This window comes from Rhipicephalus microplus, chromosome 3, assembly GCF_043290135.1.
Source record: "Rhipicephalus microplus isolate Deutch F79 chromosome 3, USDA_Rmic, whole genome shotgun sequence".
Classification (NCBI taxonomy): Eukaryota; Metazoa; Arthropoda; class Arachnida; order Ixodida; family Ixodidae; genus Rhipicephalus; species Rhipicephalus microplus.
Genome location: NC_134702.1, coordinates 219,237,198 through 219,263,116, shown reverse-complemented (window position 1 = coordinate 219,263,116; position 25,919 = coordinate 219,237,198). Strand labels below are relative to the sequence as shown.

Here is a 25,919-nt window from a genome sequence, read left to right as displayed (position 1 = left end):
GCCGCTTCCACTACCTTCAGTACATCCAGCCCTGTGTGGTTCCCCCTATGGCTAGGCTGATGGATAGATTATGAGAGCAGGTTTAATTAAAAGCAGCGAGGTTGATGGGTGAACACACTTGACTCAATGATAATTTATAACAATTGTTGTGATTTTCTGCGTACTTCATTACGTATAACATCTAAGATATTTGTTTCGCCTAACGGTCTTTTTTTAATGTAGGCCCATCAGACAAACCATGGCCGATAATAGTTAGGGTGGCTCTCAAGAGAGGATCGCAGCCATGGGGGCAAAAACCAGGTAATGCTTGAGAGTTTTCAAAATAAAACTCCTCTGATGAAGTGAGGCGGTACTAAACAAGGTTCACGAAAAAAAGAGTGGATATGCTTTCCTCCTCGAGCTGTGAGGTAAGCTCATTGTAAACACCGACGATCTGGACAGTTATGGAAGTGGACACCTAAAGGCCAACTGCAACAAAATTTTACTTGGGTGGAAACTGCCATAAATACGTAGTATATATACGGTAAATTATGATAGCGACCACGAAATCATTGTAGTCGCGTATTTAATTTATAATTTTGTTAATTGCCAGCAAGCAGACGACGCGCAGCTCTAGCGGTGCGCTTAATCAAATCGGACAGAACCGGAAATGACCATTACTATACAACATCACCGCGTCGCTCCTTGTGAGCAATCCTACCTGCCGGTGAATTGCTCTGTGTGTTCGTGCTGCCTTGGCATCGCCTAAAGACAGCGCCTTTAAAATGCGTTCGTGCTGCATTGAAGTCGATGGCAAATCAAAGTAAAGCAGCGTTTCTGAATACGCGGGTCCGACTCTGCAAACCCATCAGTGGAAAGCCCGGACCAGCATTCGATAGCAGGCATGTTCATGCAGCTTTAACATAGAGAAAACACACACATTAAGGGGCGCCAGAAATCCGGAAGGTGCTGAACCCAGAACCCTTCCGCCGCGGTGGGCAGCTGCCCTATGCAGCGCCAGCTTCGGCGACCAACTCTGGGCAGTCCAGCAGGTCCACGATGCGGCGGTCAGGCAAGGTCTTAACGTCCCAACGCGGGAAACCTAAGGCCCGGTCGGCGAAAGCTCTGCCAGACTTCCAATAAAGTTGTTGTCAACCAACCAAGGGGCGCGTCCGTGATGTGCGTGCTCGAGGAGAGTGGAGCAGACTATTTTTTCTGTCGTTCGCGTCACTTCCGTTCAGCCGTATTGGCGTCGTTTGAAATGCGAAGCATTTCTTAGCGAACTTCGGTGACTTTGAGCGTATCTATCTATCTATCTATCTATCTATCTATCTATCTATCTATCTATCTATCTATCTATCTATCTATCTATCTATCTATCTATCTATCTATCTATCTATCTATCTATCTATCTATCTATCTATCTATCTATCTATCTATCTATCTATCTATCTATCTATCTATCTATCTATCTATCAATCTATCTATCTATCTATCTATCTATCTATCTATCTATCTATCTATCTGTCTGTCTGTCTGTCTGTCTGTCTCAGACATAGGCTGTATGGGGCAGCCTATGTCTGAGTGATATTGTTATCGCGCCACTAACTTGTTGTAAACCAAAACTAGTGTGCGTGCTATGGTAGGATGGCTTGACCACCTGTCGGGTGATTGACGGCCGACGCTCTGTTTGCCGCTATCAGTGCCAGTGTGCATCGCTGTATTGTAACGCTCAGTTTACTGGCCACAAGTCCGGCCTAATAAATAGTTTCAGATTTTGCTTATGGTCTGCTCCTTTTTTCCACGTCACGACCGCGTGATTATACCAACTTATTCGTCAATCCGTGCGTGTTTCACCAAAAGACATACAATAGTTAACAATGACCAGACAGAAAGAAACAACAGAGCGAGAAAAAAAAAACTAGAATGCACATGAAGAAGCGCTGACTTTTTCTTCATGAAAGACGCATGCATGCAGCAACAAATCACGCAGCGCAGAAGAACATAGGCCTACAACAACGCATGTTCTCTACCAACACGAAATTGAAAAAAAAGTGCATTTCAAGACAAACGATCTTGCCTTGCGAAAGCCTGCGTATAGATATGACTTCTACCAAGTCGCCCAAATGCTCACGCTGAGCGGCAAAGAAGATGCAGATGTGCTGAAGGAAAAAAGAGATGAAAAAGGAAGGAATAATATTAAAAAGAAAAAATATATCACAAGGCGAAGGAGGAGTATTTGATAGAAAAGACAGTGAAATGTTTGCCAACCCAAATAAGTATAGCCCATATAGAAAAGATTGCGCTGTTAAAAAAGGCGGCGGTGTTCTTAATGTGACCAAAAAAGTGGCCAACTCTTGCATTGAAATAGTGTCGACTGCCTGTTCTACATCAACGGCAAAGATACTGGTTGGTATCAGCTACTATCCGCTGGGTTGCTATAACTTTACTGATGAACTTAGGAGTTCCAATACTTCCGCCACACTAAAATATACCGAAGAAATTTTTTTATCTGGCTAGGGACTATCCAAAAATATATTGGCCTCAGTTATTTATCTAAGTTAAAGGATATTTGTTTCAGTATTTACGATGGAAGATCATTCCAACATAACTGTTCCTGACCGTAATTATCAGTACCTTAGTGCGATTGATGTCTCCGTTTATGGTATTACTAACCTCATAAAAAATCTCAAGGTCTCAACCAGTGCCGGAGTTGACAACAATATTTTTAAAATATTCAAAAACACGGTTCTATTATCAAGTCAAAAATTTTGTCATACTTTTCAGCAATCATTATCATCGGGCTTATTACCCACTGACTGCAGGACTGCAAAGTCATCCCTATTTTCTAAACCAGTAATAAACACTCTCCGCAAAATTGCCGGCTCATACGGCTAATGCATTAACTGTAAACTACTTGAACACATTATCGCCTCCCATATTTAAACTCTTGGGACGTTAAACCCCACACATTGAATAATTACACTCACCTCCATAATAGTACATTTCCTTTTCCTCAGCAAGACTGTTTTAGCATAGGTCTATTATGTGACACGAAAAAAACTAGAATTTACGACTGACTTGCACATTTGCACGTATGCTAATCTTCAAAGATACTTAACTTTTCTAGCCGCCTATGACTTATAGCTCTCCTGGCCGTTTCAATAATAGTATCGATGCCAAACTTTGTATGGCATAACATGACTATGAAGGACATATTTGGCTTGTCATGACATGATATACTTGTCATGAAAATTATGACATGTATGTCATGTATGCCATGATTTAAATAATATGGTCCTGCAGCTCTAGCTGTGTTCACATGGCACGTTGTGAAACTGGTATGGTATGACATGATTGCATGGTGAACACAAGCGATAGACCCTAACATGATAATCATGATGTGCATGTGATGTAAAAACATGGCTACATGCCAGGCTCATGATGCGCTGGCGGCCGTTTCGCTAGCTTCATTTACACCGAATTTGGTATGATGGGACGTGAATGGATGAAGAAGGTATGTGACTGGTGCTAACAAGTTAACATGAGATGCGTGTCATGCAACGACATGACAACATGTTATGCTCATGATGCGCTCGTGGCCGTTTCACTAGCTTCAAATGTACCAAACTCGGTATTAAGTGACGCGAATGGACGACATAACTAAATGACACATCCGAACATGACAAGCACAACATGCGTGTCATGTAACAACATGACTACATGCCACACTGATGATGCGCTCGCGGCCGTTTCGCTTGTTTCACATGTGCCAAATTTGGTATCACGTCATGCCAATGGATGACGAAGGTATGCGGCGGGTGCAAACATGATAATCGTGAGATGCTTGTCATGTAAGAACATGAATACATGCCACAAACAAGGCGCTAATACAATTCGACGTGACACGGTGTGCGTTCTCGCCGACGTTCATTTCGTCGCGCCACGCCGGCGTTGCCATGCAAGGCGCCGATCCTGCCGTATACTCGCCGGCACGCGCCGCGCTCCGTTGCTTTGACGCATGCGCGTTTCAGCGCGTCCGGCATCCCTCCATCACAAAAAGAGGGAGGCACAGTGTTGTCTGGGTAACGCATCGGCGCGAAATGCAGCATGTCGTATTTCGCGCCATTTGCCGTTGGGCCGCCCCGACGGATGCTGGTCACGCCTAGCGTCAGACTATAAAGTTCTGGCGTTTTGCTGACGTAGCGTTGCTGTTCGCAGCGTGCGCACACGTCAACGCTACATTGGAGTATATTGGGTCCTCCATGATGCGCTCGCGGCCGTTTTGCAGGCTCCACATAAAGCAAATTTGGTGTTACGTGACATTATTGGATGACAAAATATATAACTGGTGCAAACATGATAATCTTGACACGCGTGTCATGTAAGAACATGACAACATACCACGCTCATAGCGTGCTCGCTGCCGTTTCTCTTGCTCCACGTATCACGTGACGTGAATAGATGATGAAGGTAACTGACCCATACAAACATGATAAGCATGACACGTAAGTTACGTACGGCATCATTTACCTTTACCTCGTAACGTTGCGCTGATTTTAAAATGACATATCAACGTTTCTCACTCGTGCTTCACATATCATTGATTCCCACCGTACATGGGATCTGCCAATTTTTTTCAAGTAACCATGAAATGGACTCATTCAGAAAAGCTTATGGCCTTACCAATTCACCGACTCGAAAATTTTTGGAATCTGTCAAGTACGAGCAAAGTTACAAAGAAATCTCGCATGCGTTGACTGCATTTTCACTTTTGTCTGAAATATAATCAAAAAGCAATGAGATACAGCGAAAAAGAACACGTTACGCGCCATCGTGACCTTCTTCTAAACTTTTTCGCTTTTTGTTTTCATTGAATGCGCTGTTTTGAGTGTGATCACGCACGCACGCGTGAACAAGTTGTGGTGACACGTGGCTGCGCAGAAAGGACTGAGTGTACCATGCTGAAGTCAACCAATGGTTGTACAGTGGCTGTCACGTGTGATTTTCTGATATTTTATTATTATTTTTCGAGACAAAAGAAAGCAATTTGCAGCTGAATTCGAGAATTTATTGCGAATTTTAAACGGCGAGTTGTGCTATACTTGGCTGGCGTGTTCTCGAGAGCCTGGATTATCGATGTGCAGCATTTTTTGACCACGCTCACGAAGTCTTGCAGGACCTCTTTAAAGCAGACAAATCGGTTTACATGCTCTGAATAAGCAAGGTCATTAATTTCATAGGAGAAGTGTAACGACACTATTTATTGGAACACATTTTCAAAGGCAACAAGTTTTCTTTTTTCATCAAGTAGGTTTTTCACAAAGGCACTGATGGCGTTCATTTTGTCTCGTTGACTAAACGAAATATTCTCATTTTCATATCAATCGTACCTCAACGCATAGAGTATTAGGGTAAGGGTTGGTTACATAAATTAGAACTCAGTGATGTGAAAGACATAATCGAGACATTCATCGTAGAAGTACTACTTCCTAGGCAATTAAAGCCGATTCGCTATTCGCTAACTTCTGCACTTCAGCACCTCATTCAGCGCTCCCGTAAAAATGAAGTATTTTTATTTATGTTTCTTGCACCCCAATTGAATACAGTTTCCTTCAGATAACGGCCACTAACTCCCTCTTGTCACTACTGGTAATCATAAGATTGATGTTTGAACTGTGGTTGGTAGGTTCAGAAGCGGTAGGTTCAGAATCAGTAACACCCGACACTATTCACAAAGACATCCCGCAGAGCTGCATGTTCTTTGTGTATTAGTACTAGTAATCTCACATTATATCAAATACATCCATATGCACCATCTCCAAAGCGAAATCATGTGTTCTTGTGTGCATGCTCTTGCAGCAGAGCCACTGGCCACTGGTGCGTGCGAATGCGACGTACGCTAATGGCGAAAAATTAAGAGGTCTGTCGTTCGAGATGGGAACAATGATGTACATCCTCGAAAAGGACGCCGCAAGCCTCCGCGAGAGCGCTTACACCAAATGCTTAGAATTCGGCATCACAGCCAGGGATGTGGTGAGTTGGTTTTATACCAAATTATATTTTTTTGAGTTTCAAATTCAAAGCATTGAATAGCGAACCATTTGACACTCGTTTTCATCTGTCCGTCCGTCCGTCCGTCCGTTCGTCCCTCCCTCCCTCCCTTCGTCCGTCCGTCCGTCCGTCCGTCCGTCCGTCTGTCTTTCTGTCTGTCTGTCTGTCTGTCTGTCTGTCTGTCTGTCTGTCTGTCTGTTCATCCGTCCGTCTACGTCTACATGAACTAGTGGTCGTCTTACTAACTTTATGTATCACAATATTGGCCGACAAACAGGTTTACGGGGACCCGGTGTGGATGTCGACATGAATAACGTGACATTCCTGGCGCATACTTCATGATACTTTTTCCACCAGTCGCGTGGTGTATACTCGCATAAGACGATGGTGTGGTGTACTCATATAAGCCCCAGGTAATGCACAGGCAATATGAATTGAGCAACAAGAACGCAGTGAATTTTATGACGAGATAGGTCTAAATGTTTAGGCGCTTAAGAAGCTTACGCCAACTTTAATGGTGCTGTCAATGAAGGAAAAAACTAAATGGAAGCGAAATAATTGTGGCTGATAAACATTTTAAGGAATCGGTGTAACACGAAAGTGAAATGTGTTGTCGTCGCGGAGGCTTAACGTTTTTGAGGATTGTTTCACCGAAGTGGCGAAGGAATGGCTGCTACTCCGACAAATGGTAGTCACGAGAAAACGAAAACCAGCTCGAAAATCGCAGCGCGCCCCTCAATCAGAAAGCACGTACGAAATAAGCCTCCACATGACGTGCGCGGACTGGCAACTGCCACAGCTCGACACTTAGTGCGTTCTATACCAACAGAAAGACTCACGAAACAAACGCACAAGTATACACTGAACAAGCGCAAGCAAACGTCACAATGCGTACTTCGTGTGCGAGCGCCATGCTCCTTTTGTAAACACGGCTTCGGCAGTGAGCGAAGTGACCTTCATACTCTCCCTAATCACGAGTCTGATGAGCGCGCGCGTAGTGAAGACCACTCTCCGTGGAGGCGGTACTGGAAACGCAAGACGCGACGACCTTGGGAGGGTGTGCAACGCGAAGCCTTGGGGCCATCTGGCTAATTATGACAAAAACGTGCTGAAAGTACGAAGCTCTTGTGAACCGCCACATGATATATATATATATATATATATATATATATATATATATATATATATATATATATATATATATAGCCGTTAACCTATATGAGAACATATGTTTAATCTCCTAGTGGGTAGTGCCGCGCGCTGTGAACTGAAAGGTCACTCGTTCGACGCCCCGAGACAGATCCTTCCCTTCTCGTCTTTTTTCTCTGCTATCGTGTTGAGATTTATTTTAGAGCTTCATAAACGTCACGGATGTGTGAAAGCGCTGTTGTGGTGGATCACCGGTATAAAACACTTCCGTGTTAAAATAAACATCGTGGCTCAAGCCGGCATTGCACCCAGACATTCTGTATGGCAGTAAAACATTCTACCGGAAAGCCCGTGGTTTAAAAGACAAAACGTGCCAGCGCCTGGCCGGGGCAACGTCATTATTCCTTACTCTGATCGCTATCTGAGATTACACCAGAGTAATTGATGTTGACTTCAAAAACTCCCGTGAACCACGGCTCGAATCAATCGACGACAGCCACGTAAGATGTGCACGTTGTCGCACCATATAGCATGCACTTGTTCATGAACGTATACATTCACACTCGCATGCCTCGTGACCGAGTACTGTCGTATTTTAAATTTACGACGTTCCATTTTACTGCTTGTAAATATTTTTCATACATTTCATTTTATTTAGTTGCCTTTTCCTGTTTACAAGCATTTTTTCTCTTTACGTCCCAAATTATTTATTAAAAGCCAACAGTAGCGCAACAACTATGTGGAATAAATAGTGTCGTATAATCTGCCTGTCTAGTGCGCTGTATGCCAAATGTATAAAAAGTTAGCTTATTTCGTTTACTGCCAGTTAGCTGCCATGTTATCACGTAACAGAGTATGTAACGCGTAGCGTGGCCCCTGTAAGGCGTCACTCATTTGTCATTCCTTGACTTTTGTTTCAGTTGTATTGGAGATAAAATGAATAATAATTATTTATTCACATGTATGAGCTTACACGCAACAACGGGTACAAATTTCAATGTGTAATTCTTAAGATGCTGGACACCCTGTGACCGTCATCTTAAGTAGTTAATGAGTGATAGTGCTTAACTGACTCAATATCTTAAAGGTTCGGCAGCCTTGTAGCTTTCTTAGATTAGTGTTAAACAGTGAAACCCTTCAGGAGGCAGGCGAATGTGTTGCGCCGAAGCGAGAAATCTCCTTCAGTGGGAAGAGGGGGCGGCAATAGAATCTAGAATAACGAGATTAGTGGTCGTCTGGTGAAAGACTTGGAAAGGATGCCCAAAGAGATTGTGAGTAAAAAAAAATTGCGATTTTCCAAGTTACAGGAAATGTGAAGTTAGCTCCTTAAACACACAAACACACACACACGAACACCCACACATATGTTTTTATATAAAGCAAGTTTCCGGTTAGCGGTCTCTCATGATGGAACAAAGTGTGGTTAGTACTTTCAGTTATTCTGCATAACAAAGCAATGAGATGCCTTCAGACTTATGTTTCACGTATACAGCCACACGTGCCGGTTTACTAGGTCGGCCTCTTGCCTGGGAATGCGTAGATGAGTTTTCGTGCCTCTCTTTTTTGCCGTAGTGCGCTTTTGCTGTCATTTGTAGGTATTTCTGGTGTCCTGACTTCTCTATGCGACTATGCGAAGAATTACGTTCAATCATCTGCACTTCCCTAACCAGCTTCTAAACCTAAGCTCAGCCGTGTTTCAATGCTTTGTTCCTCTCCATACTCGAGCGCGGTGGTTTCGATCCGATAGGTCATATATGTCGCTTGATCTTATCTGCCTCGAAGCGTCAAAAAGCGCAATGTAAAATAGAGAAAACAGAACTGTTCTTTCGAATTCACCGATTCCTAGGGCTTCTTATTGGGTTTTTTTTTCTCGCTATATTCTCAAGTAGAAATTATGGGGTCTAGAAATGGGCAAAGCCGAAATAAACAAATCGGAAGTGATAAGCATCCAAATACAGGAGTGCAGTTTATGTGACTCCAACAGGTCCATTCTAACATACTGGTATATTTTGCAGATATGTGGAACGAGGAGCTTCGTCGACCAAAAACAGTACATCAAGAGCCCTTATATGATATACGGCACATTTATCCCAGACGATAGCGCACGGAGACGTGTCGCCTTCGCTGAATTCGTCACAAGCCCACGTGACAAGGTCAGTGCACGCACCAATGCGCGCATTACTGTTGAATACGATAAACGATAACACCATGTGGCTGCACACACCAAGAAAAGGAAATGCTACCACGGTAGCATGTAGTAACTCTTGGAAATAACTGTGCCTAGCAGGAGCCTCTTTTTCTAACGCAAGGAAAGCAGCCTGATTGCCTTTGGTTCTATTGCAATACGAACTGAGGTTATTTACTGAGCATAGACTCGTCCATGAAAGATACAATATTTGGCCGGGTAGCAATCATAGATAATATCTGGGGCTTAACATCCCAAAACCACCATATTATTATGAGAGACGCCGTAGTGGAGGGCTCCGGAAATTTCGACTACCTGGGGTTCTCTGACGTGCACCCAAATCTGAGCACTAGGGCCTACAACATTTCCGCCTCTATCGGAAATGCAGCCGCCGCAGCCGGGGTTTGAGCCCGCGACCTGTGGGTCAGCAGCCTAGTACTTTAGCCAATAGACCACCGCGGCGGGGCACTCTTGGCATTTAAATAAAAACTGACAAATATACTCGCTTCACATATCTGCGTCGATTTACGTCGACGGAGTTGCATGAAAGTGATCGCGTGAAATGTTTCATAGCTACATTCATGGCATGCTTCATTTTCAATAGCGCAAGGTGAGTCGAAAACAGCGAAACCATTTTCAGTTATTTTATGGCAACCGAGCACAATTAAAAAACTGGTATATTGCATTGAACGAGCAGCGCAAAACAATCTTCGCCGACTTGGCACCGACTAAAGCACTCCTCCTCTTCAGTTTATGTCCTGGCTACAATTTCGTCTTTGGTCATGGTCAGAATCCCGCTGCGGGCATATGCGCGTGCGTGCTCGTTTTGAACCTGTTGCATAATAATAAATAACACCACCAGCGGATTTCAGAGAAACGGAGGAGTAAGCGAGAGAGTGAGGAGGACGGCTAGTGAAAAATGAGTGACGCTATATTGAAAACTTGCTTCGTCTAGGGATTTCAGTTTTGCTTCCACGTCCCGGGACGCGCGTTTTGTGATCGGTGACGGCGATGGCAAGTGGTTACCGCGAATAGCTCGCTGTATGCATACGTCACTTCTCGGACTGTTCTTGACAAGGCGTAGTTCCTTGTACGAAAACGCGTTTCTCATGTTTGATGTGTACCGACGACGAGCAGATTGATCAATAGCGAGGTATACGCAGACTTGCTCTGCGCCGAGCTCCAACAGCGACGACCACGATAACGACTACGCTTCACGCAAGACATTCTTTCGTTTGCTTATTTACTTATTTTTTTGTAAACAGAGTTACACAGTAAAAGGGGCCAAGACAAAAACTGCTGTAAGCAGCTCAAGAAGCTCATATATGTAGCCCCGGTATCTTTCGCCCTGCGGTGACGCATTAGTAGACGGACGATCGTAAAAACTTTCTTCTCTATCTTTGCTCGTGGAGTATGGTGGAGTAGGTGGAAATTTTCATTTCATTCGAATAATATTTTCAATATTATTGGTATTAATATTAACAATAGCAATAATAATATTATTTTTACATATGGCAGCGATTAGCTGATATGGCAGAGGGGGCGCCGTTCTGTACAATGTATATATTGTGTGAAACAATTAGACATCAGTTACTAACATAGCAACTATAAAGCTTGGACGACCCTTGGATTCGCCTTCAAGAGTAGACCACCATAGCGTAACCGGGCCCAGTGAGCATCATCTTCTTAATTACTAGCCTAGCTTCGGTCTCGTTGTATGCCTGAACCATGCCATGAAAGAGGCTGCAATACCGAGCTTTTCAAACTACCGTAGAATGTGTATTGAAAGTACCATTTTCAATAATCAACAACGCCACTCCGCGAAGGACCCTCTCCGTGTGCGTAAAGCAACACGTGAACATATAATTGAACGCTATTTAACGAGTGGGCCTTCAAAACACCCACTCGTTGTACATTTCACGTGTTTTGACACCTGGCACAAATGTACACTTCTACCACCTAATATTGCGTGCGTTAAGGAGATTTCTTCTACTACATCAACGAAAGAAGCGTTAGTATAAGGGCTCACTTTTTTTGGTTACACACTATCAATGAGAACTTATGCTACTTGATATTCTTGTTGTTGTTTTTTGTTCGAATCACTTATGGCCGTTGGCGTGCCTTTGTAATAGAACACCTGATTGCCACGCAGTGAGAATCGGTTCTATTCGTACTCGTATTGAAGTTCTTTATTGTTTATTTTATTAGCAGGTTTTCCTTTTTTTGTCATTCATGAGTAGATGTTTTGCGCTCACAACTGAGGACGCCAACAATGTAATTTTTGCCAAATGAGCTATTTAACACTATCGCGTTCAAATATCATCATCATCATCATCATCATTCCCCATCAGTCTGACTACGACCACGGATGGCGAAAACCTCTCTCATAATCCACCATTAAAACTGGTCTCGTGCTTTCTGCTGCCACGTTATACCCGCGAACGTTTTAGTCTCGTCAGTCTACCTAACTTTCTGACAATAAAGTTCTCCATACAATATCATACCTACCTTTCTCTCTCCCTTTGGTGTGTTTGCCTTTTCTGGGAATCTATTCAAATAATACCGAGTTCATAAATATTATAAGTATAGACAGTCGTTTATCTTACAACGTAATTTGAGCACATGATCAAGGCGCACACTAGAAAGGAATTGTAACCTCCAACAAAAACACTCTAGAAATGTGAGCGAACGAGCACAACAAGTTGAGACCATGTTACTGCAGCCAAGTTTGTAAATCCGGCAAGATGAAGTAAATCAATTACATGTCATATACCGTTCTTGATAGGGGTATAAATCAATTTTTGTTGAATGTGATAGACCTCTGAAGAAAGCCGTCGCTACTCTAAAGACGAGAGCGTGCTTTTGCGTCGCAGAGATGGACAGCTCACTGGCAAAGACAATGTCTACGACGTTCACTTTGAAAATGACGACATGGTAACGCACTACCGTCTTGTTTTTCTGGACAACAAGTTTTGATCTCACGCGGAGATCATGCGCTCGCGCCCGGTACACCTCCGCGCTTGTTCCCGGCAATTCCACCGCATATATCGAAGCGAAAATGTTTCATGACCAAGGCGTCAATTCCCCCCAAATCGCAAGGTGTCCCGCGATTGTACAGTCACCAGTTTCGAGGAGCCGCCAGAAACAGAGCAGCAAGATGACAGGTACGCGACGAGCAACAGAGAGTTGCATCACAGTGGCATTCTACCAATCGTCAACTGTCGCGCTGCCTTCAAAGTGGTGAATATTTTTGCTTCATTGATTATTTTCTTTACGAACCAACACAATCGTACGCAAGTGGTAATCATTTACCAGTGAACTAGTTTTGTTACGTTTCCTTCATAATCCAGCCGTATATATTTTTCTCAATCGCAGTGTTACATTTCTCAACCTTAAAACACGTAATGGGGTGTTTCACAGCTCCGTGTCACTTTTCCTGATACAGCGCAGTCGACCAGAAACACACTGAATGTACAGCATCCGTGGATGTGTTGCAGAAATATTCTACAATTCACAACGTGCAAATAGGGGCTAGAATCTGTCACTAGTACTTCCGGGGCAGCCGCGCCTAAACAACACGAGAGTTCTTTCACTCAGATGAGGGGTTTTCAAGAAGGCTGCTTAGATTCTTTTGCGCGGCCTTTTATTTTTGCATTATTAGCCATTGAGGAAGCGGTCAAGAGGCATTTCACGAAAAGCACGTAGTTGATAAGCTCTTTAGGATTATGCTTGAAAAATTTAAGCGTTTATGAGTGCATCGTTGGGTTGCACAACTGATGATGAGAACGTAATAACCAGAGTAGCCAAGTTTCATATGTGGATCAGAATGTGCTTTTTTTTTTGCAAGAAAAGCAATCAGGGGCGTTCTGAAAAGGCGGAAAATTCGAGAAAGAGAGTGACGTTGCTGTAACATTTCACACTTTGCTCTCAACGAATAGCGGCGTGAAGACTTGTCTGGTGAACAGTGTAAAGAATGGGCAGTGTTTTTTCGAGAGCATGTTTTTTGTAACTACTGGAAAAATACAGTACTGCTTTCTAGACCATTTTTGTATTCCAGTTAGTGAACTAGTTTCAGGATTCTGAAGACGTTTCGGCGCGTCTTTCGTCTAGAGAAGACGTATCTTGTTAAAAAAGTAGAAGTCTTCATAAAAATTACGTTGAAATGCTCAATCACTTAGAATCTGACGTAATTTGAGGTGAAACGCAATGCTGACCACTTAGTTTTAGGAAGGACATCGATTCTCAGCCAACTCGCAATGGGCAACGCATCCGGACCAATCTATGTGGGCGACTTTTTGGTTATTCACATTAACAGCCCAGAAATGCATAGCGCAAATTTTGACTGGAAGCACAAATTGTGGTTAAGTTTGATAGCAGCACAACAACAACAAAAAAAGGCCACCGCGCGCAGCACAGGGTGGCGGATCGCCGCGTACGCCACCGTAGCAGACGATGCGCCGAGAGTAGCGCGAAATCTGACTGCAGCGCCGCTAGTTCTCACGACCGCCATTCGTGCCATTCTGCACCGCTTGCGAAAACACGGAGCTTTGCAATCGACTTTATTATTGCAATGTTGGCTAGGAGCGCTAACTGAAACATGCTAATTAGCATAGTAACTATGTCCTGGTGATTGACGAAATGGCTAAGTCGTCGTAAATAAAGCTAAAGTATATCATAACGTCATGAGTACGCTAAGTAGAACAACGCTATTTAGACGTTTATATTGTGATAACTATTTCGATAGCTTCATAATATTCATCACATTGCCAATTACACCTGAAGTTTTGGCGTTTTAAATTAAACCTTTCCAATGAAACAAGACTGTTCAATGCCATGTGCGTTAAGCCAAAGCTAACTGGCATCATCAAAATTAGTACAGCGTAGATGAGGTCCTCACTTCAAAGAACACTGAGGAACTGAGTACACGATTCACGTGAAAAGCTGAAGGAAGATACGTGATCAGTAGCTACTGTATGGCGCCAGCCTTGCACTGGTCATGCAAGCTGACCAAATTATTTTATATGCAAAGAAGCTGCTGCATAGCGTTCTCAGCATGAAACGCTTGACAGTCAGACCAGGACAATGAAAGGCTCCAGGAAGAGTCGTGCGAGCCCGTGGTTCACGCGTTTGTAGAGTCCAACTGGGCCTTGTCAGAATGAATCAGTTTGTGCCCGGGTTTACACGCCAATAAGTTTGGCATACGGCTGAGGCAAAGATAGGATGCGCACCACCATGTTTGCTCTTGAATAGGAGCAGTGTTCACGCCGCAACACCAGCGAGCGGCATGATTCACATATCGGCCATATCGCGGATACTGTGCACTCGCACACAAAGTGAGAGTTAGATACATTGCTACAATGTATCTAATTCAATTTGACCGCGCTCATGACGTATCCTCTCACAGCCGTGTTGTGCGCCTAAAACCCCTTGACCTTGGGAAAGTAACAACACTCTCCTCCACGCACGCGTTTCCTCCTCGATTCCCCTCGCCCGCTTGCCGTACACGCAGCGCGACGACATTTTTCACCGACACTCCCACGGGCGCGCCACTGATTTCAATGAAGCGGTTTATTTGCGGACACTTCTGCGCCATAGTAGTGCTCAAATTTTTTAAATAATGATAATCAAATGAAGAACACGGAAGAAACTGTTGATTAAAAGATTACCTTCTTTCAAACGTCGTATAAGTGGGGAATTTTATATAGATCATATCATGCAGTATTTTTGCGTCTGATGTAGTTCCGCTTGTGGTACGTCCGTTTGTGTTCGCAATTTTTTTATTTTCGCTTGTGCGCCAGTATACGACACAGGTATTTACAGCGTCACATACTACAATGACTTCGTGGATGGTCGATTGTTTAGTCATGTGTTCATCATCTCGACATGAAAGTAGCTTTGCGCAGTGGTCTCCAAACAGAAGGAGGCCTTTGAGCAATATCAGTACGATTAGGTGTCGGCAACAATGACTCATCTACAGCAATAACAGAAACATAAGACATGAATAATAAGAATTGTCTTTTCACGTTTTTGTCAAAGAAACTAGTGATTGGGTTACTTGTGAGAGGAGAAACTCTGCACCAGGAATGTCATAATAATCTGGGCGTCGATTGCGACCAAGAAATCCTATCCGGACTGACTGTTTCTGGTCAGAAGTACCCAGGTGACACTTGTATAAAAGATAATGTAGTTTCGTATTGGGGAATGGAAGACAGGCTAATGCAGGCGTGACAAAAGCGATTATGGCCACTGTCTCCTAGAAAATGGCTCACTAGCTATCGCCGTGCTATAGCTTTGTTTTTTGCGTTGCGCCTATATATCTTTCCTGCTTTTGATGAACAGCATCTCTTTCATAATTTTTGTGTGTTAATTTTCTTTCAAAAAATTAAAGTAGGTGCCCTTATCGAAACGAGTGCTCCTTAGTGGCATCTCTATTTATTCATACATTTGATTTCTCCAACAAACGTTCTCGTAAACGAATCCTAACAGTCACAGAAAATGCGATCGAGAAGCTGTGTCACCCATGTATTTGTTCGCAGCGAAAGCAGACTACAGTTGTGCATTTTCGACAATTGCCGAGGTGCGTGCAAGGTGAAGAAGTATGAGTTAAATATTTTTATTTATTTTATTTATCTATTTAAACACACTGCAGACCAGCATATTGCTCCAGAAAGGAGGGCCGTAAGAAACATCAAGAGGTTCGTGACAACAACAACAACAAAAAAATTTTTATCCATGTGCTAGCAGAGGTCTGTGAAACAGCAACAAAATTTCTAACACATTTCAACACTCGAATCAACAAGTAGATAACATTCTTGGGACCTAGAAAAATTGTCAGCCACAAAAATCTTATGAGGCAGTGAGTCGCATTATTCACCTGTTCTGACAATATAAGTGTATTCGTAAATACTAGTTCATGCAAATGTGGGTGCCAAGGACTGACCATGTTTACAGCGGGTATTCCTAGAGGTGGCTGAATGAACGCAACAAGGTACTTTTAAGACAACTTTCCTCGAAAAAACTTTGTATAAAAACACTAAACAATTCAACTTTCTACCTTTTTTCTAACAAAGCAATTCCGCGTATGGATGACAACTCCACCTTGAAGCAGCGCAGGAATAGCTGACAAAAAAATCACAGCATATCCACGAGTTGAATGATGACGAGTGGGGCAAAGCATGCGGATCGACGTACGGCCAGGCGGACAGATAGTCGGACGCATGGTCAGATGGATGAATGCACACACGGACGCACGGAAGCATGAACGGACGGACGGGAGCTTCGTCCCACTATCATCATTCACTCCGTGTATATTCTGTGGCACCGTTTTTATTGACATCCAATGCAATGCAACCGACGACGGCTACGACGACACGGGACATACGACCCTTGGCGTAAGGAGCTTTACCCCTAAGAAACACATATGTTGATGAGCAGGCCGAAACAATATTTCAAATGCAACATTCGGTGATTCTTTGTTACGAGCAATAAGGAAGGCGCCTTACCTCGAAAGTACACTGTTCTTTGTCGGGACGAAGTTTTTTCGGCCGATGTTGTGCAGCCACTGCTGCTTGCGCAAGCTATCGTGTTTACCTTGAGGTATCATAAAAATGCGTAACCATTTTCACTGTGGTTTTTGCAGTCATAGGTGCCACAGCATGACTTAGCGCCCACACAAAGCCCAGCAAACAAAGCGCGTGCTATGTTCGTTACGCAGAGCGTCGGCGAAAAGTGGCGCGAGAAAAAACGAAAAACACAAGCAAAGCACAAGATCCACGCGTATTCAATGGAAACCGCGAAGGAGAGCAATCATCGTGCCGAAAAAGTCGTAGATTGGTAGACCGGGAGGACTCGAAGGGGGGCGAGGAGAGACAGAGGACGTCGAACGCGGTCCCGTGTACAATGTACTCAAGGCAAAACGGTGTTAAAAGGGTGTATGGTTTGTCCTCTTGGGGACTAATGGGGCTGCCACAACCATTATTCTGTTTGAGGACTAACGGCACCGGGCCTAACTGTTAGTGCCCACAGACGAGCTTAAGGAACTAACATTTAGTCCTTACACTTACACCTTAGTGAGCAACCGCCAGTCCCACAATTACCTCAAAGGACTAACATTTAGTCCTCACATTTTCGCCCTATAGGGCAACTGTTAATCCTCTCATTTACACCTAACCGGGAAACCATTAGTCCTCACAGTTGCAACTCACCGGACGAATGGTTGGTCCACTCAAATACTCCAATTGGATGAACTTTTTATCCCTAGTGCAAACGTCGTCGTTTGTTTATTTTCGCGAGGCCTAATACTCAAATAGGATGACCTTTTCATCCCAAATTCAAGCATTGTTTTTTTCTTTATTTTACACCAGGCCTAACCCTTTTTCGCCAGTTTTTCTGCGCAGTGAGCAACAAATAGCACAGAAAAAAACACGCGAAAAAGTGGTTAGCCACCTATGTGTAACTGCGTTCGCAGACACGGCAACAACGAAAGACAAAGGTGAGACATCAAAATCTTTTATTTTTCTACATACACATGAAGTTTCTCAGTTTTTTTAGAAGTGAACTCATCGTGAAGTGTACAAGTACAGTCTCATTGTCACATATCGTTCCCTCCTTGTGGAGCTCCTCCGACGGAAGCGATAGATGACAGGCATTTCAGACGCTACAGCGCACGCAGCTTTCGGCCTGTTGTGTTCCTACGGCTGTACGCACAATAAGATTGTAAAAATAGTTAGACACACGTGTCAGAAGATAAAGATGCACGGATATGACAAGTACGTGCAATATAAAAACATGCGTGTAAAATATGACACACAAATAACTTGACCTTCATATCTCACAGAGTCCTTCTGAAGCTGCGCCGACGAAAGAGATGGATGACGGGCATCGCAGACGCCAGCGCACACAGCCTTCAGCATGGTGTGTGCCCACGGCTGCACAATAAGTATGTAAAATAGTGAGTCACAGGTGACAGAAGATGAATACGAATGCATATGAGGAATACGTGCAAGGTGAAATAAAAAACATACGTGAGATATTACATGCTAATAATTTCAGCTTGGTGCCACACAATGTCAAAGACTCATTTCGATCCCCGAGGCGCAGCAGTGTGGGAGCGGCGGCCGCAGCCTCAACTCCGCAAACCACCATGCCGCCAATTCGGCGAGTCCTAAGCGAACGACCTCGTTCAGCTAGAGCAAGCGAACACGAGACTAAACGCGGCGCTGCACGCAGAAAGTCTGCCGTCAGGGAACTTCGAAGAAGAGAACGAGCGTACGCTTGGCCGCCGCCACGAACAGCGCCCAGCTGATTTGGAGCTAGCGCCGAAGAAATCGACGGTAATGCGGCCCTTTTTCACAAACTCGAGCGAGTGCAGCGCGCAAACGCGAGTCCGCCGCCGCGGCCAACTGACGGTGCCGAGCTGCTTGTGACCGACTGACGGAAAAGCCAACTGTAATGGCGACCGATTTTCACCGAGTTCCGACGCTCGCGAAAGCCCAGCAAGCCCGTGCCGGTGCACTTACAGCGCGCGACATACTACTACCAAGCTCGTTACGAGAACCCGCGACGTTTTTTTGATGACTCCAAACACAGCGACGAGGTCTCAGCTCGATATCGTGAGCCTGGAGCTCATCGCGGCAGCGAAAACAGGTGAGCACTCGACGAGAGAGCGTTCGAGAGGCCGATCGCAATGGCGGCCAATGCCTATGTGGTCGCAAAGCACAAGCTTACTTTCGCGGTGCGTTTCGTGCGTGCGATATACAACACGACGGAGCCCGTTGCCGGCAAGCGCGATCCGTATCGCCCACATGACAAGTAGAGTAGAATAAAGAATGACCACCTTTTTGCGAAAAAATCCAGCGCTGATTTCTGCCCTGAGTCGAACTGAAGTAATGTATCCTCTAAGCCCGCTGTCTTCTCGGACTCATATTGGCCTTTTCAACTGTTTTTTGTCGCGTGTATTGGACCTGACCCTCTTGAATCCAGATATATACAGCGCGGCGAGGTGACGTGTCGAGACTTGCTCCAGGCTTCATGGGGGCGGCGAAACGTAAAAACAGCAGCCCACGCTCATCCAAGCGTCCTCACAAGCAACACGTCGTAATTCTTAGATCGTCGAATCTAAGCCACTGTGGTCGAGCACTCTGAGCATGACGCAACGCCATCCGTCGCCAGCAAAACACGGGAAAAGACTGAGCCAGGAGAGGAGGAGGACGGCTAGTAACCTTGGCAATGCTTTTCACACTGCCCACATATCCCGGCTGGTTCATCCCTTTGGAACGTGTTTGGAGACTGAGTGGTTTGCACGCGGCATGCTTCCGTCTGTGGTTGCTCCTCAACGGTCTATCCGTTCATCGTGCACGCCTATTGGTCTCCGTTACTCCTTTTTCGGGAAATTCTGCCCTAGAGTGTGGATGACAGCACTTCCCCAAGATAAAATGGCTTTATGTGCGCCATGATGCGAGCGCTCCTGGTGACAACATGTCCTTATATTTATCTGCAATACTTGATGGATGTGAAACGAGATGCAAAAGATTGCCGCGTGTGTGCCCTTGCTGCCATTGAGAGTGGAAATTATCATGCTTCATGGTGGAACGAAATAACCTGCTCGAAAGATAACAAATGCCTACGAGCACGCCTGCTGGTAGCACGAGATTGAGTAGACAAAAAGATAGCGTGACTAGCACGTGGACCTTGCTGCACTCTTGGCTTGGAGTCGGGTGGCGGCCCTAACGTGTTTGCGTGCGGTGTTTGTTTGATAACTGCCGCAAATGCTCCGCATGTATTTCTGACGCCGCGCGAGTTCTTGTAGCTGTTTTCATCAACGTTGCTACCACGCGCTGCACACTGCGTTTATGTCATGAACACTGTAATGCAAGCCATTATAAAACTCGGGCGCCCGAGAAGCTCTCTCCATCATGCATAGCACCCGTGGACGACCTATATGATTCGCTGAGTCATGCGCACGCTTACGCGCTTTCTTTTAGGGTAACTTGCAAATTCTTCTTATAATACTTGGTGATCACGTTTCTACAAGGACGTATGTGTTCGCTGACGTTTTCAAACAGTGGTCTCACGCGTTGCGGCACCATAGACATGATCACAGTGGACAACGCCGTCTTGCGATTAACCTTGTACGGGGAAAATGGCAGCGCCAGAGTTCAAACAAGCCTACATTTTTAAACTCGGACGCTGCTATTGTGAAGCTCGAACGCTGCCATAGCTTAGTGAAGGTCCCTCACCAGATGTATACCTTCAACTTGTGCGTAGTGACTGGTATAATCATATAGTTTATATTGTCTAGCAAAGCTTCAGTTTGAGGTAGTTGATACGGCATCGCAATGTAGTCGCACTGATGGAAATGCACAAACTACTCACGAAATATATATGGCAGAATGAAAGGGGCGTAGTAAAGTTATTGAATATACTGACGTTAGAGGAAAAGCTCCCCAACGCGGCCATGCATTGAAATATAACCCTTTGATTTCCGCCATAGTCGAACGAAACGAACGTTGCCCAATCGTGAAACTCACGCTATATTTGGCAGTAGTGATCCGTTTTTCTCTACCAGCAAAAGCCAGCTACATGCTGCTGGCGCTGTGTCAGGGAATATTCACTGCGTTTTGTACGCGTGAAGCTTTGAGGAAACGAAACTTTGTCCGTGCAGTCGACCCCATTGACAACAGGTAAAACTTCCAACTTCTAATGCATGGTTTTAAGCCGGCACGCCCTACCGATAATGCGTGACGAATCGAGTTTCTCAGCCCGCTGCAAAGGTCGCTCGACGGATTCCCAGCTCGAAGCGAAGAGCGAAGACCAGCGTCCCACGGTGTTTCGACTCTCAGTGACGAGGCACCCGTACACACATTCTTTTTTAACTCATTTGCATAGCTTTTTAGGGCATAGTACCAAAAAATCAAAATGACGACTGCGGCGTGTAGCGCTGAATGTCAGTGAGGCGTCACCCGAAAGCTTCAATCGAAACTAATGTTGTACAGCACACGTGGTTTTGTGAACGTTAGTAATACCATGAAGTCGTTTTAATATTGTCAAGGCAATGCTTATGCAGTATGCGAAGATTCTGTGTCGTAGTCGCTTCCTTTGTTGTGTGCAAGAAACCCACCATTTATTATTTCTATTTAACTTATTACTTTGCAGTTGTTTTTTTCTTTTTGTATATTTTTTAAATTTTGATAGGCACACGAACATATATTTTGTGTATTGCCCCCCTTACTCAATGCCCCATTCAGCCTGTACGTACGGTACCTTGCAATACATAAAATAAAATTACTTTGGTTCCACCTAGTTGCTAAAAAACTTTCAGCACTTGCGTCATTGTCTTTGAGATATGCCCTCAAATTTTTTTTTCTTGAACAAAGTGGGCTGCCATACGAAGTCTAAATAAGTGGCACTCAAAGCGGTGTGATTAGCCACAGCCGTCAATCTCGCTTTTAGTGCTGATGTCGACTTCGTGGCGCCATCTAGTAAACCAGCCTTAAAACGGTCAGTTCGGCACACATAAAATCCCCAAAATAGCCATTGACATCTTTCGTAAAATTATTTATAAAGAACAATACAGTATCAGCACGTTTTTAATGGTGCAAATACATCTTTAGGATTTATACGACGAATACTGCGAGTATCACACAACGTATATTTTGGCGCAACGTCAAAGGAACGAGATTGAAAGAACGATAACGTTCTAAGAGGCCAGAACTTTTGTGGGTAGCGTCTTCGCGGTCTCTCGAGTCAGTATATCAACTCTGAGTAAAATTGGTGTGTAACGGTTAGCCCCTCGATGAACATTTAGGAGAATGTTAAAACTGTCTAATGACGAGTATAACGTTAAGAGTGTGTTTCAAAGCTGGATATTGATATCGCCTTCACGTTTGCGGTTTCGCATGACTTCGACATTTTTTTTTTTCATTGCGTTGTCTCAAGCCAGATCTATGTAACATCGTATGTTCTGCAATAGTCGTCGGTCTCTTCTAAAGGGCCTCTAAATGATTTCGAGTTAAAGACAAGGAAGTGGTTTCTTCTACTTCCTTGTCTTTGCCATCCTTGTCTTATGACCTTGTCTTACCACAAAATTTCAGCTATTATCAGCTGAACAACATGGGTTTCGCAGAAACTATTTCACTGAAAGAGCTATTTTATCATTCACTGACACAATACTGCATGCTCTTCAGAACGGCCACAATGTTGGCTTAGTATTCGTCGGCTTAGTATCCTCTCTGTCGGCTTAGTATCCTATCTCATAAGCTAGAATATGCGGACATTCGTGGCTCAGCACTTTCACTCATACGAAGCTATTTAACTAACAGAACGCACATTGTAAATTTTGAAGGTTCACCATCACACGTTAAACCCGTCATATTGGGTGTACCACAAGGCGCACTTCTAGGTCCCATACTATTTCTCGTATACATTAACGATCTTCTCAACTGCCTAACTAGCACCTCATTAATTTTATATGCCGATAACGCCACTATATTTACTTACTAGCGATTGCATGAATACAATAATAACCCGACTCAACTGTGACCTAAGCAACTTATCTGCTTCGTGCATAAAAAACAAACTTCGTGTCAATGCATGAATCTACCCGATTCATGCTTTTACATACAAATAAATGTGTCATTCCATCTGCACCCCTGCTCATCCTTGATGATCATGTTCTTTCACCTGCAAACGAAGTCATCTTTCTTGGGGTAAAGCTTGATTGCCATCTTAAGTTTACCCTGCATGCTGAAACGATCTAAAAAAATAGCTTTTGGTATGAGAGCACTAATTTTAACACGCTCGTTTTCCGCACTGCATATCAGAACTTTACTTTATTACGCATTCATACATAGCCACCTTCAATACCGTGTTTCTGTCTGGAGAAACACATATACCACGCTTTTAACACAACTACAACATTCACAAAATCAGGCCTTGCGGATAATAAGTTTTTCTAGCTATGTGTCCCATTCGAAACTAAATACACTTCATGAAGCATACTACCACTACGATACTTGGTTCAGCTCAAATTGGTTTTGCCTATATATCGCACACTTGACTATCAAATTGCTATCGATATTATTCAAGCATCTGATCTAACAAATAATAAAAACACTAAATTTTCATCTAACAGCAACATTTTGCTTCCCTAAATAAACACTAATTATGGGAAATACACAGCTCTTTTCACTGCCATTCAACACTGGAATATATTGCCATTAGATAATAAAGCATGCCTCACAAAATTATTATTCAAAAAGCACATGAACACACGTACTGACATCGCTCCCTATTGATTCATTAAGACTATATGCGTAAAGCGTTTCCTTCATTACAATACCACTCGCATATTGTGTATCATAAAATTGTGTTGAACGTTTTTCTCCAATTTCTGGTTTGTTGTTCCTTGAAATTTAAGATTTCGTTGAAGTTAGTTGCCAGCATGTTTTGGTATTTATGTATCAATTGTAAACCATGTTCTTTGACAAACACTTATGCTTATATAAGTTACGTTAATTGCAATTTGTGCCATCTTTATTCATTTTTTATTATTTTCTATTTAATTACGCTTGCTGTACAGATTTACACTTTGTTGGTTCTTTGAATTCTTCTTTTTTCTTGTATGCCCTGCTTATTACTTTCTCACATATTTTTTTTTTACTCTTTAGCTCCTTTTTGCCACTACATGCAATATTATGATATTGACAAAGGACTAATAGGAAGTCCCCCTGAGAGTTTTCTAACTCCAGGACCTTCTTCTGTACTGATGGCGAATAAAAGAAAAGAAAAAAGGAAGGCATATGGCTGGCACAATACGTTGTTTTCAGAAGAGTATTGCGATTTCTTTGAGTACTAGCTAAGTGATGAGCATCCGTTGTGAATGGCCCCGCCGCGGTGGTCTAGTGGCTAAGGTACTCAACTGCTGACCCGCAGGTCGCGGGTTCGAATCCCGGCTGCGGCGGCTGCATTTTCGATGGAGGCGGAAATGTTGTAGGCCCGTGTGCTCAGATTTGGGTGCACGTTAAAGAACCCCAGGTGGTCGAAATTTCCGGAGCCCTCCACTACGGCGTCTCTCATAATCATATGGTGGTTTTGGGACGTTAAACCCGACATATCAATCAAATCCGTTGTGAATGGCTCACGTGCCTAGTTTTAGAGGGCATATAAACCCAATATGCATGAAAGTCCACTCGACTGTTCCTCACTATCGTCACTGAAGTTATCGCTGCAAAACTGAACTGTAAATTGCACTACGACTTCGGCAATGACTTCTCAGTGTTGCTGGTATTGACAGTGGCAGCCCTGTGTAGATAGTGGCGCGGTGCCTGCACTATATATGAAAAAGTAATGTATTTGATGCCACAGAGCGTTTCAATGTATTTCTGAATGTCTTGCATTAACCGAATGCAATGCACGAGCACTCAGTGATTTCTTCGTGCGCGCACGCACACGTTCCCGGGTGTGGCAACCCCCATGATGGCAATCACATTTTCTTCCAGCTTGTTGCTATTGGCCACTCGGTCGTAGATTAAGATACAAGCGTGTTCCTAGGTTTCCCAAACCTAACGCTCGATTTTTGTCGCACGTATCTGTCGCGCGTACCAGCGTATGATATATTTTGCAACACGGCTGGCCTGATGACGCATGGTTTCAGAGCGTAGGTGTAGGGCTGTTTCCTGACCACCACAACTAATGAAACAACAGAAGATTGTCCCACCGAAATGTAGTGAAAGTTCCCAGTGCTTGCACATTTCGCATTGTTCACGCACTTTTCTGAACGATGTATCCTTGCTTTCATGCAGTACAACGCGGCCCGTCGAGTGTATGGCTCGCTGCACCACCGGAGCGCGTTGTTGTTTTACAACGTTCACCTGGCAGATGTCAGGAGGAGATGCGGTGGTACCCCCTTCGACCTCATCAAATGGATCTGCCAGGACTTTAAAGGCAACCGCAAGTGTGGCTAAGCCCGCTTTTCTACGTCGGGCACCGCAATTTGATTTCAACGACGTCATTTTGTTATTACATTTCTTTCGTCAATGCGACTTTCTAATTTCTGGCTTTTTTGAATATCAATATGCATGAAGACAATCGTTGTTGCTGAAGCTGATATAAAACTCGACGGCTGACCCAGATGACAGAGCGGTTGATTACAATGTTGAAATGACGACTGTAGCAACTACGTTGAGCTTCCACTTTTCTACTGAGTCCAACATCACTGCCTGTACTGTCACTTTGCTGTCGCGCCTGTGCACTGGTGAGCTCCTATTACTTCGTCGCGCGTAGACCGTTGTAGATGTAGCCCGAAGTAGTGAAAATATAAAATCCTCTACTACATCACTCAAACATACATTAGGTCATATTTAACCAATCAAATTATCAAACTATTTCGATTTACTGAATTATCATTGAGCACTCAAAAACAGTGGCACTGGCTCACTCTGCCCCGCGATACACTAAAAGAAGACTGTACAATCAATGGCAACTAAGCTACGGTGATTAGTAATAATGACGTTATGGTTGAAACACGAATTTGTGGGAAGTCGTATTCAATAGG

General features: G+C 43.9%; 1 protein-coding gene across 1 annotated transcript; it reads left to right on the top strand.

Moving 5' to 3' along the window:
- The first annotated feature begins 5,849 nt into the window (after nucleotides 1-5,849).
- Nucleotides 5,850-25,363, top strand: LOC142803500 (uncharacterized). The gene is made up of 3 exons (XM_075888621.1): nucleotides 5,850-6,015; nucleotides 9,198-9,335; nucleotides 25,168-25,363. The coding sequence occupies exons 1-3, from the start codon at nucleotides 5,917-5,919 to the stop codon at nucleotides 25,327-25,329; spliced, it is 399 nt and encodes a 132-aa protein (XP_075744736.1). The 5' UTR covers nucleotides 5,850-5,916; the 3' UTR covers nucleotides 25,330-25,363.
- The last annotated feature ends 556 nt before the right edge of the window (nucleotides 25,364-25,919 follow it).